We start from the raw sequence: 13,803 nt of genomic DNA on the forward strand, positions 1-13,803 counted from the left end.
ATTTTCCTTTGAACCACTCCCTGTTTATGCGAGCTTCTGAGATTCAGACCCCATTCTTTGTCTAAAAACGCGCTCTTGGGACGAAAATACTGTGTGGTATATCGGTCTCAAGGCATATGCTTGATTGGGGTTTAAATGAGAGGTTTTCATCATAGACAAAAGGTACAAAAGGTACAAAAAGTTACTTTCAGTAGATGTCGCGAAAAATCCCTTGGGGCAAAAAGAAAAAGAAGTAAATGTTAATGCATTATAGATTGTTGTAACTTCGTATAGCGTATATTTGTTGGGAGATACTAGGGCTACATTAGGGCATAGACTAAAATGATTAGGGTTTGTCACCATGGTGAAAGGATTGGCCAGTTAGATTAGCGACCACCGGTAATTACTTACTATTTATATATTTCACTTATTCATTTATTATGTAAGATTGTACTGTGATTGTGCACAAACAAATCATTCGAGAAGGCATGTACAGGGGGGGTCACTGTAGGTAAGAAGAAAAACCAAGGTTCGGAGCGCTGGCTGCTGCCACGACTCTATTTTCATCTCGTTGTATTAAACGTGCCGATTGCACGGCAGCTCTGGTTCGCTCGTTTTTCGTCAGTGTAGAGTGACCCTCCTGATTCTTACACCCACAGAGAGAATATAATAGAGCAATACCTCATGCATAGGTAGTATACTGTAAGAGTTACAGTACAAACGTAGCACTATACTGCAGGTCAGGAACTAACAAACAAATGTTAATTGCTGGCTGGCGTCATTCTACTGCTATGCGAAACTCACTAACAACTATACTGTGATAAAATGTTCCACTTTGTCGGTGTCCTCGACTTTAAAAAGAATGTGTATCTTTATAGTTGAAAAGACAACATAATAATCATTAAATAATAAATAAACCTAACTACCTATGATTAACTACGAAGTCCGAAACTGACTACTGTAGAATGAAGTAAAATCACTAGTTGCAGAAACTGCTGACTGGTATACCTACAAATAGGTGCTTACATACATGATACTTATAGTACCTACTCATTCAAGAACATTCCTACAATTTGATGCGGCTTGAATAATGTAACGTAGAAAGCTTGAGTCATTTATTTTGTGAGGCGGTTTAGTTTCAATTAGTGCTCAGAATGTCAGGAATCGAATTATTTAGAGTTGGGGTCTGCATTGTAGATTAGGTATTATGTTTAGGAATTAGGAAAAATGTTAATGTAACCTATACTGTTATACATCTATTTTTAAGGTCATAAATCAAAAAATTACCGCGATTATTAACAATTATTATAACCACAATATACTTAGTAATTAACTACTGTTGTCCAAAAAGTAGGTCTAGTACAGGTTTGATAGTTTGTCGAAAACTAGAAAAGTTTCCGTTTTTTCGCATATAAAGTGGCGCCTTTAGCGGAAACTACCATGAAACTTTTGACAGATAATGTATGCAGGTGACAGAAGAATACCAAAACTTTTTTCGTTTACATAAATTGCAATACCTGTACTAGGGTACCAGTATCAATGTGGTTTGCGTATCCGTCCGTACGTCTTCCATTAATCATTATAAATTTATCACATTGGTAACAGTTTGTCGTAAGTAATATGTCGCCGCTAAGTTGGTAGCACTGTCTACATCTGCATAGAATCTGCAGCTCACTTTCACAAGTTTCACATCGTCGGGTCTCTCTCAAGACTTTCCTCACACTCTTCATTGTACCCTAGAATTAGACTTGCCCTGTTTGCTAAACTTTTACTTAAGTACCTACCTATGTAGAGTCTTTAACTAATTTAAATAACGCTAAAATGGCCGTCTCTAGCGGAGACAGAAACCTTTAGATTTTACATAGATACAAGCTATTACAAGGTACCTACTTTCATAGGTTTTAAAAATTAGAATTAGCATGACAAACATATTTACCTAGCACTTATAGAAAAAAATAGTTAGTTAGGTCTAGTAACACCCTTATTACTTTATTCTTTATTTATTTTTCTTAAAAAATCTACAAATATTATATTTAAATCAATAATAAAGTCCGACTAGAGCAGATGAAAGAAGAAAATATTCTTGTGATTATTGTGTTCAGAGGAAAGCCGTGGTTATAAATACTAATCTTTCCTCTTTATGATTATATTGATTATGCATTAAGTATAAAGTATTAGTAAATATGATATACTTTTATTAGGTAGCATGCTTGATGCCTGTGTTGTATGTACCTTGCTTGCACCAGAGTTAGTAATTAGATTAAATGAGAAGATGTAAACTATTCAGTGTCCTTTAGTTATTTTTTTTTTTATTAAAACGTAGAAAATCTTAAATTACTTAATTCAATATCTCAACTTATTCTTGTGAATGGTTCAATATGGGTCAATAACGGTAATTTGTAATTAAAAGTTGATGAAAGCGAAAGCGTTTAAATTAGTTATATGTGTGTTTTTGTTTGGTGGTAGAAAAAAAAATCGGCGAATACCTATCAGGTGGAACTTTTTCATTGCTCGTGAATGTAAAATCGGAACGTTGATAGTGATGTCCCTTTCTGCCGCATTACTGCTGTAACTACACTTCTCTGACCACTTCGACGTTCTTAGTAAGTACGTCGAAATGTAAGACTACTTACATACTAGGTCTTAAAATGTTTCTATTACTAAGCCTATTATTTCTAGTCCATAAGTACTCCCATAGCCTTGAGGCTTGAAGAATCAACATAATTCCGAAGACCTATTTCAATTGACCTAGTTAAGGAATATTTCGTAATTGATTCAGATATAGGTCGAGCCATTGATTACAATGGCTTACATAATCGACGGTAGTTGATGACTACACTATAGGTCTACCAACCCATCAAGATGTGCAAATAGGAAAACGAAGGTACAAGAAATTTTGTTTGATATTAGAATATCTTCCACCACCATAACTTAAGTATTTTAAATGAGTCCCATCCGGGATATGTAGTCCAGTCAAGGAATGAGGTGTAGAGTGCGTGAGCAGGTAACTAAGCGATTCCTTCAAAAACTTATTCAGGGGGCTTAGATCGTTAACATACCAAAAGTCCTGACTCCTAGGTGATGAGCGGGGGGGAGGAGAGGGGGGTAAAGGTACGAATTTTTGGTTTTTCGCTTATATCTCGAAAATGGTGCAACGCAGAGAAATATTTTCAAAGCATAAAATGGAGTTCTTTAAATTATCTAAATCTTTTATATCATATGTATTTTTCTAATTCCTAACCGTTTTCGAGTTATTTCCCTCGGAAAAAGTTAAAATTTACAAGAAAAATCTATTCAAGTCAAAACATTCATAAACATTGCATCATATTTTCTAAACCAATTCATAAATAAAAAAAATGAATAGGAAAGAAGTTGTAGATTTTTAAATTTCCTTTTAGAATATATATAGATATGCTGGTTAATGTCCAACCCGCCTAAAGTTACAGCTATTTTAAACTTGCATTTTGCTAAAGTTACTGACATAACTCACCGAGTTAGTGAGCTTAAGTGTAAGTAAAATAGCTGTAACTTTAGACGGGTTGGACATTAACTAGCATATCTATATATATTCTAAAAGGGAATTTAAAAATCTACAACTTCTTTCCTATTCATTTTTTTCGTTTATGAATCGGTTTAGAAAATATGATGCAATGTTTATGAATGTTTTGACTTGAATAGATTTTTCTTGTAAATTTTAACTTTTTCCGAGGGTAATAACTCGAGAACGGTTAGGAATTAGAAAAATACATATGATATAAAAGATTTAGATAATTTAAAGAACTCCATTTTATGCTTTGAAAATATTTCTCTGCGTTGCACCATTTTCGAGATATAAGCGAAAAACCAAAAATTCGTACCTTTACCCCCCTCTCCTCCCCCCCGCTCATCACCTAGGAGTCAGGACTTTTGGTATGTTAACAACCTAAGCCCCCTGAATTAGTTTTTGAAGGAATCGCTTAGTTACCTGCTCACGCACTCTACACCTCATTTTTCGTCATTTATTGACTGTACTATATGGTATATAGGTACTTAGTAGAATAAAAAGAGCAACATAATAATCTACTTTCAATTTGTCCGTCTGCCTCTACGCACATTAATTGAATAATTCGCAGCGACTACCTACTGATTGATCTTGGAGATACAATAGGCTTGGTGTCGAAATCAAACGACAGGAAGAAGTTAGGTTAGTAAAAAAACTTAAGATCAAGGCAATGCAAAACGCACCGACGCCAACGGGGCGACAGCTAGTTAAAAAAATAACCCAATCAATGGCTAGGAAGATAGGAAATAGTTATCTACTACAACATAATAATGTGTATATTGATCAAAAAGTGGCTACTACTATGGTGGTGTGGTCAGTGACCACATCCACCTGGATCCGGCTCGAAGGACCATGAAAAGGCTTGGTAGCCATATGTTCGGATCGCTGGTAGTAGAAGCAATGTTTATTTGTATATTTCGTAGGGTCATTAAAATGTAAGAAATCCTAATACCGCGATGTAGTTTGCGGGATAGTGACATCTATGTAAATACATAAAAACTACTTGATAACTGAACATCTTATGTATATTTACATACTAACAAATTCAGTATCACATGCATTATGCGGAACAGCATCATTTAAGCCAGAATTTCGAGTAAAAAGTTAGTGCTTTGCAAAACAAGATGTAAAGGTAAAAGTGGCTCTATTTTAAAGTGGGTAGAGTCGGATTTTATAAAGTGCAGCCCTTACAATGCAGTTTAGATTTCCTCTCGTGCCAAGCTCTAGTTAAAAACGGTGCGGTGTCCGAAGCCAAAACCGACGATACTATTAGCTGCTAAGCTTAGTTGCCACAGTGCAGTCGTTTGGCTCGCTGCCATGAAATAAGTAATTGTATTGGAATACGAACTTGCTGCCTTTTTCTACGTTGCCATGTAAGATAGATTGCCATTAGCTACAAAAAAAACTTAAAGGTTTAAAAAAATACGAAACTATATATAGCTACATACTTAGGTTAGGTACTTATATCCAGATCTAGATCTAGTAATATTAACAAATCCTTAGTATAAAAAACAGGTAGGTAATAATTTATAAGTTTCGTGTAACTCGCTCACACGCAAAATATTTAATTTTAAAAGCACTGTCAATTGCATTTATTTCATACACTATTATTTAAATTTTCAATTTCAATTTCAATCCTTTATTGATAAATTTTACAATTTACACGTCATATTTTAAAGTAATAAAAAGAGGATACAGTATAAAAGTAAAGACTTACAAGTATACAGACGTCACACATTATAATTACAAATCATAGTTACAAAAACAGTTCTTAACTATACAGTAGCTACCTCATTGGCAAATGATACATTAGTGAAAAATTCACTAGTGGAGTAACAGGCCATACCAACCAACAACTTTTTGAGCTTGGCAATGAATACAGCGTCACTCGGGGCAGACTTAATGTCACTAGGCAGAGCGTTGTACACCTTGGGGGCCAGCACGCCCAGCGTCTTGTCGGACTTGGCGAGTCTCCTCGCGGGCGTGCACAGGCGGTGGCGCTGCCTAGTGTTTATGTTGTGAGTGTCACCGATTGTTTGTAAGCTATTAAGATTCCGTCTCGCATACTTCGCTACCTCTAATATATAGAGACATGGCGCAGTTAGTATTTTGTACTTTATAAACAAATCTCTTGCGTGATGGTCCCAGGGAGTCCCAGCAATAATACGAACAGCTCTTTTTTGTTTCTTGAAAATTTTATAGGCATCAGCTGCATCACCCCACACGTCTATTCCATATGTTAGGATGGAGTGGAAGTAGCCGTAGTACGCTTTTTTTAAGTTTTCAAGTGATAAGCTAGGCGTTAGACGTGATAGGGCGAAGCAAGCCGATGCTAGCCGTCCACAGGCGAGGTCAATGTGTGCCGACCAAGTGAGCGCGCTGTCCACCGTGAAGCCCAAGTATTTCACTTGGTCAACTTGTGGGACAGGTTGTCCATTACACATGACATCCAGATCGTGACCTCTCACTCTTCTTAGTTGGAAGTGCATAATGTTAGTTTTCTCCACATTGAGAAGCATCCCATTCGCACCAAACCAATTAGCGAGTGACGCCATTACCTTGGTAATTTTGTCTTTTAGTTCGTGGAATTTGTCTGCCGCAACAATGACACAGCCGTCATCAGCGAATAGGACATATTCGGCTTCGTCCGATGCCGTCGTCAGGTCGTTGACGAGTAGGAGGAACAGATTGTTGCCCATTACAGAGCCCTGTGGCACCGCACTGTCGCCGATATATTCTAGGTCTGATTTAATGTTACGAACACTGGTACATTGCTGACGGTTTTGGAGGAATTCACTGACTATTGAGAAGAAATTGCCTTCAACGCCATACGCCTTAAGTTTCTCTAATAGCAGTGAGTGATTCACCAGTTCAAAGGCACGCGACAAGTCACAAAATATAGCTGCAACCTGCCGGCGCCCCTCCAGGTGACTCATCACTCGAGACAACATGTCACGCGCCGCGTCCACAGTGGACTTGCCGCACTGATACGCGTACTGTTGCTCATTCATGAGCGCGTTGTCTTGCAAGTGTCTTATCAGCCTGTCACTGATCAAACGTTCAAATATCTTGGATGTAATAGGTATTTGTGAAATAGGGCGAAAGTATTTTAGTACGTGCATCTCGCCTTTGCCCTTATATACTGGTTGTACTTTAACTTTTTTAAGGGCATTGGGGTAGAGGCCGGCGGTAAGGCATTTGTTGAATAGTGAGCAGTACAGTGATATTAAAATTGGTGGAAAGTAATCTAAGATTTTGGTGTTCATGTCATTGATATCTTGCGATTGTTTCCGCTTAATAGCTTTTATAGCTTTAGATAATTCAGCTAATGTTATTGGCTCAAGTTTAAACTTCGAAATAGTTTTGTTGTCCAAATAGATGTTTAGGTAACGAATGGCAGATGGAGGGTCAGGCTGCGCACTGGGATTATCGTTGGCTTGTACATAGAACTGGTTGAGGGCGGCGGCCGCGGAGCGCGCGCGCTCGGTGGCGGTGTCGCCGGGGCGGGAGTTGACGAGCACGTCCAGCGGGCCCCCGCCCTTGCGGTCTGCTCGACCTGTCTCAGTAGCTATGACTCGCCACACGCTGCGACACATGTCTGATTGGGTTTGTGAGATCTGATCATTGATAAAGTTACGTCGAACATTGGTTATACTGAGAAAGTAAGATGTTTCAGACTCTAGTAGGTTGTTGGTTAGTGTGGCGTTATCAGGATCTTCTATGAGCGCTCGCTTCAGTTCGCGAATCCTGTGACGGTCTTTCTTCACATCATCATTAACCCATGAGCTTACATGTTTTCGGACTGGATATTTTTTTAAGGGAAAGTGGACATTGAAGAAGTGATTAATTACATTTAGAACTGACTCTAGGTTAGTATTTGGGCAATTAGATTTACTAAGAAGTGTGTCCCAGTCATATAGGTCTAGGCTTTGCGAGAAACTAGATTTGTTATTTTCAGAAAATAATCTCTTTGTTATAACTTTGCTGGTTGTAGGGCATTGGTTACTGGTCTTAACAGTTAATATAACAGCAGAGTGGTCGGAAACATTAAGTTCAAGTGGCGCTAGTTTAGAAATATCAGGCTTGGGTATGTTGGTGTAGACGTGATCTAAACATGTACTGGAGTTGCTAGTTATTCTTGTTGGAAATTTTACTATTGATTTTAGTCCATATTGTTTGAGCTGTGAGATTAGTTTCTGTGAATTTGGTGATTTAGTTAGCAGGTCAATGTTAATATCTCCCATAATTATAATTTTATAATTATTTACAGAATTCTGGCTAAGTAAAGTATTTAATTTCGAGAAGAAAATGGAATAATCCCCAGTTTCGTTGCTTTTAGGAGGTCTATAAATACATATTATGATCACATCTAATCCAACACACTCAATAGCACAGGTTTCAAAGTGAAGTTCTACAGAGAGTTCGGCGAACTCTTTCCGTTCCATGGTGAGCAGCGAGTCCCGCGCGTAGATGCAGGCGCCGCCGCCGCCGCGCGCCGCCCGGCAGTAGCCCGCCGCCAGCTTGTAATTCGCTATGCGTACGTTTGGCAACTCACTAGGATTTAGGAATAGTTCAGTTAGGCAGAGAACATCGACGTCACTCTGTAGTTGTAGTTCACATTCTAGTCTAAATGTTTTATTTTCCAGCCTGTTAATGTTCTGATGGATCAGTGTCAGGTGTCGAGTACTGTCCGCAGTCGCAGCGTCGTCATTAGCAGGGCGCTGGGGCTGCAGGGGCGGCGGGGTCGGGGGGGATCTAGTGCTGCGGCTGGCCCCGCTGTTCACGGGGTCGTCGCAGAAACCACTCCACGAACTTGATACCCGGCGGCCACATCGAAGGGTCTGTCAGTTTGGTAAATAGGGACTCAGGTATACCTATTATAAACGAGGCATGTTTCGTGGTATTTAGGCTTCGTTTCTCAACAGTGTAGTTATTTGATTTCTCAATTCTGTTTAGATAGTCTCTTACTGTTTCCACCGTAGTTTCAGGTTTGAAAGACCAAGCTTGGATGTGTTTAACTCGCTCAACTGTCTGTAAACTCTCATCACGTGAGCCTGATCCAGTGAAAATTTTGGGTGGTTTACGTTTGTATTTCTGGTGCTGGACGGTAGTCCATCCTTCAGATGCAGTGGTGGAGGCAGCAGCAAGAGCGGGGGGCGCCGCCGCAGACGCAGCAGCGGGAGCTGGAGCGGGGGGCGCCGCCGCAGACGCAGCAGCGGGAGCGGGGGGCGCCGCCGCAGACGCAGCAGTGGGAGCGGGGGGCGCCGCCGCAGACGCAGCAGTGGGAGCTGGAGCGGGGGGCGCCGCCGCAGACGCAGCAGCGGGAGCGGGGGGCGCCGCCGCAGACGCAGCAGCGGGAGCGGGGGGCGCCGCCGCAGACGCAGCAGCGGGAGCTGGAGCGGGGGGCGCCGCCGCAGACGCAGCAGCGGGAGCTGGAGCGGGGGGCGCCGCCGCAGACGCAGCAGCGGGAGCGGGGGGCGCCGCCGCAGACGCAGCAGCGGGAGCTGGAACGGGGGGCGCCGCCGCAGACGCAGCAGCGGGAGCGGGGGGCGCCGCCGCAGACGCAGCAGCGGGAGCTGGAGCGGGGGGCGCCGCCGCAGACGCAGCAGCGGGAGCGGGGGGCGCCGCCGCAGACGCAGCAGCGGGAGCGGGGGGCGCCGCCGCAGACGCAGCAGCGGGAGCTGGAGCGGGGGGCGCCGCCGTAGACGCAGCAGCGGGAGCGGAAGGCGCTACTTCAGTTTCTTTCTTAGGGGCCCTTTTTTGAACTTTTTTCCCAGGTATATCAGTAATAGGAATAGGAGCATATTGTGCGCGTCTGGTTCTACGTTCTTCACGCTGGTTAGTAATAGTTGTTATTGTATTTTGGAGTGGAGATTTTTTAGAATTTGGCGAGAGGGTCACTGCGTTCAGAGTGGTTGATGTTTTCTGTCCAACTTCTGCATCAGTATTGTTGGTCTTGAGAGCCAATATTTCTTCCTTTAGCTCTTTGACTATTTCAATCAGGGTGTCTACCTTATTTTCCATTGAGGCAATGGTTGGCTTTCCAAAGTTTTTTCCTTCTGAAGTAATCATTTTTTCCAAATAAATATTTATTGTACTAGTATCGCCCTCTAGTGGCCAATTCTGCAATTACTAAGTGACTGGCTTCATTCACTCTTTGTAACTTTTGTTTTATCGAGCGTCAAGCTAGTAGTTACAAGTTATTGAAATAGATGGCTCTGTAGTCGAACATTTTGAAATTTTGGCGTCTAAATTTGAATTTGTTTTAACGATTTTTTGTGCGAACTTTTAAAACTGCTAATTTAAGTAATAATATTAGTTAATTTTGTATTAAACTTTTGTAAAAGGGCACTGTTTACAATTATAAGTCTATATTTTAAGCATCACATTAGTATTTTAATAATTTTGGCCGGAATTATTCTCATAATTATTATCACTGGATTTTACAGAAATTACTTACAGGATCACTGTGATAACACTTTCAGTGATAAAAAAAAATACAATTCATTTTCTGGTTACTGAAGGATTTATTATCAAGGAAAAGCTATTTTCAATATAAATAGTCATCCGTTTCCTCAGTTTTTGTAACTTAATTTAATTTGTCCAGTCGCATGATAGACGACATAATTATATTTACATTGCATAGTCACCCCTATACCCCTTACCTAATTCTCAATGTTATTGTTTACCTTTTACGAACAATACTAGGTATTACTAAGACGTCATACGGAATGCTGCTGGCGATTCCGGTCAGATGGACCAAAACCTATATTTTTCAGACAAGATGTCCAGATTCCTTTCCTTCTTTAAACCGCGATTATAAATTTGTATTACATTGCTACGCGGAATAATTTATCCTTGCTTATACCTATCGTGTAGAGTGGGAGAGACAGTATCCTCGGCCGAGCACTACCTACTACTAGCGAGCACTACTTTTTTTTATTTAGCCATTTCAGTGTCCCACTGCTGGGCAAAGGCCTCCCCACGTTCACTCCACACGTCTCTATTGTCGACCACCTGACGCCAATCCGGCAAAAATCTGTCCAGGTCGTCCCGCCATCTCCGCCTAGGTTTACCTGGGCGCCTGCGTCCGTCGCTACTTACTACTAGCAATTGAACGAGTGCTCAGCCGAGGATACTGTCTCTCCACTCAACTCGGAAGGTGTAATGTAATCAGGGTATTAGCGCCGATACACCGCCGAAACCCAATCTGCACTGATTGGGTTTTTGAAATGTACTCACCATTAACCCGCATCATTTTAGAATCAAAACACTAACAACCCCCTATTGTTCCAGTACATATTAGAGAACAGCACACACGAAGAGGGTTTACTCTCGCGGGAGAAGTTCCTAGAAGTGTGTTCGCGAATGGACGCCCGACGGGACTACCTAGCCAACCAGTGCTCGAACCTGGGACTAGACGACTCGAGTCACAAGGCCTACGCGTGGGAGTACTTGATAAATAGGCAGTATCATGTCATCTGGTAAGTTTGGCGGTGTGTTGGACGGGGTGTTGCTAAAATGGCATTGTGAGCGATTTTTTTTGAGGACTTCAATAATTACTTACTAGTTTAGGGTTAAGTACAATGCCATTTTAGAATCACTTTCGGTATAGGTACTTAAAACTGCTTTAAAACACATAAGTTTAGGTAAATGTATAAGTATTATTTTCCTCAAAAAACTACAGTTAGTGTCGCGTTCAAAAAATCAAGTAACCGAAACCGGCTCGGTAAAGTCGAAAAGGTGTTTTTGTTTGGGGATAACTGGACAGTGGAGACGCATCGTCATTATTCATCATTACACCGGCATCCGGAATGTTTTTAAGTTTTATCTCCAAAATTATATTTTTAGTAGGTTATTTGGGTATACTGGCTGATAGTATACCTATACGGAACGAAATTAAGAACAATTATTACCTGCCCTATCTATACTGCATACATGCGTAAATATAGCTTATCTACATTTACTAAGTTCAGATTTTTTGAGAAGAAAATACGGAATTTCCTGAAAGATGTCTGCAATAACTCAATACAATACCTATTTACTCTAGGTCGCAATCGCACGATTGCGGATTGAGGAAAATTAATTATCACGTTAACTTATAAAAACTTTGACATTTTAATTTATCTTTGAATGATCGCAGATAAGCAATCATCCGTTTAGTTTACTGGCTGGTGTACTTGTAGGTACATTGTACATTTACGGGGTGTATGATACAGACTTCCAACGAGGATCATCAAATCAAATAGTGTTGTGGTGTTTGGCCTTTTTGATAAGAGTTTGTTTATAGTTTGTTTATACTTCTAGTGAGTCTATTACCGAATAGAAGAATGGTGAACAGCAAACTCGTATATTATTTCCCTAAATATCACATTGGCGACAAATAAGAGCTCACGCAGTGTAATAATAATAGGTTAGTGCATTTTACGTGAGCTGAAAGTAAATACAAGCGCAAATGTGTGGTAACCAAAATTTTGACCAGAACCGGCGAGTCGTGTGGCGAAAATTGAAAAGCCGGTTTGTTTAGTTCTGCTCAGCGAACGACAACCGAGCGAGGCCACCGATGCAGCAGGCCTTAAGAGGAGAGCTGTGCTGCGGAGACGGAGTTGGTCGAAATCACCGGGTCGTAGAGGGCTTGGCCTTCCCAAAGAAGCTGACAATGCGGAGTAAAAGGCTCTAATGGCATTGCCAGAGAGGGGACTGGCTGAGTGGGCGACTCGAGTGCGGAGTTTGGGGCAGTAGGAGAAGGAGCGGAAAGAGAGCGGGCCTGATGGAACACAATGACTCCTGGCACAGAAGTACAGCTGTAGAGGGGGAGGAGAGCGGAGAGGATGCTGCTCCTCAGCCGCCAGGAGAGACAGTGGACAGCCAGTGCATAGAGATTTTGAATTGTTTATTCTTTGATATTTATGTTTGTTCAATGTATTGACTTTGTAATGGTTTATTGAGTTTTATGTTATATTATTTTATAAATAGTAGGGGAGGTATGTGGTGTTTGGCCTTTTTGATAAGAGTTTGTTTATAGTTTGTTTATACTTCTAGTGAGTCTATTACCGAATAGAAGAATGGTGAACAGCAAACTCGTATATTATTTCCCTAAATATCACAAGTGTACTGCACATTTGCCCTTCCTCATTAAAAATTTCTCCATTATAGGTGCAACATATTCAAAGCCGCTTCAACATCGTGGATGTACAACTTCAATCTGATGGCGAACTACACTCCAGCCTTTTTAGAGAAGACGAAAGCGGTGCCTCTAGAGCTGGCTCGGAAGAAGTACGCGAGGCCCACAGTAGAGATGATAAAGAAGGCACAATCAGACTCGATATCGTTCCTGATAGTGCGACACCCGCTGGAGCGGCTGGCGTCAGCGTACAATGACAAGATCGTCCACGCCTGGCCACGGTCCTTCCACGAGAAGATGGGACATCGGATCGTTGGCAAGTATCGGAAGGTGAGGAACAAGTACGACCGAATGGTGTAGCGGTTAGTGACCCTGACTGCTATGCCGAAGGTCCCGGGTTCGATCCCCATATTACATAGGGCAAAACACCCAGTAACTGACCACCTTAAGGGAGTGGTTCCAGAAATTTGTCTGTAGCGGGCTCAATTCTTATCGCTTATTAAATCCGATTTTTGTTTTAAAAACTAGAATAACAGAGCTACATTCTTGAGTAAGTAGCAAACATGTAGAAGTTACTAATTTTTTTTATATATTTTTGCAAATAAAAAGTAGTGATTTTCCCAGTAACTGACCACTAAAATCTAGTAACTGACCACACTCGATGCCAGTAACTGACCACCTATTTAAAATGGTTTAAAAATGGAATTATGATTAAATCTTATTATTATTTATTTATTTGATTACTTCATGTAATAGTACCGATCCTTTGGTCTCTTTTAATGTATGACACATCACTTTTGCTCAAGGTTTCTTAACTGAAAAGTGCATTAAATTAATTCATCAGTTTAATGCATAATTTAAATGATATTTTATTATTAAAAACCATTTATTTATTAAAAACACAAGTTTATGCATTTTTGTTAAATACTAAAAACAAAGAAGTTAACACACATGCACGTAGTAAACACGCATTTTAAATTTACAGCTTTCAGGGAGATTAAGAGGCCCCAATGTAGTACCTTCAGATAAGTCATAGAAAGGGCGATTTTGTTTGTCCGGAACAAGCCATGATCAGTGGGACAGGCCCATGAAGCATTCATAGCCATAAACGAGCATTTTCTTAAAAAATATAAAGTAGCGAATCCAAGCACTAAAGCGG

The 13,803-nt window shown here is 40.7% G+C and overlaps 1 protein-coding gene and 1 long non-coding RNA gene across 5 annotated transcripts in view; one reads left to right on the top strand and one right to left on the bottom strand.

Annotated features, from left to right (window-relative positions):
* LOC105387578 (carbohydrate sulfotransferase 11) overlaps window positions 1-13,803 on the top strand; it is a 67,698-nt gene that overhangs the window by 47,838 nt on the left and 6,057 nt on the right. For all 4 annotated transcript variants that reach the window (XM_048627862.1, XM_048627863.1, XM_038106089.2 and 1 more), the window contains 2 exons: window positions 10,817-11,004; window positions 12,677-12,974. In XM_048627862.1, coding sequence (XP_048483819.1) covers window positions 10,817-11,004; window positions 12,677-12,974 — 486 coding nt within the window. The remainder of the gene's footprint in view (window positions 1-10,816; window positions 11,005-12,676; window positions 12,975-13,803) is intronic.
* Window positions 10,013-10,817, bottom strand: LOC125489984. Its single transcript, XR_007267385.1, has 2 exons — window positions 10,660-10,817; window positions 10,013-10,388 (listed from the first exon to the last, which is right to left on the bottom strand). It is a non-coding gene; the product is annotated as an uncharacterized LOC125489984 (long non-coding RNA).

Source organism: Plutella xylostella, chromosome 19 (genome assembly GCF_932276165.1).
Source record: "Plutella xylostella chromosome 19, ilPluXylo3.1, whole genome shotgun sequence".
Lineage (NCBI taxonomy): Eukaryota > Metazoa > Arthropoda > Insecta > Lepidoptera > Plutellidae > Plutella > Plutella xylostella.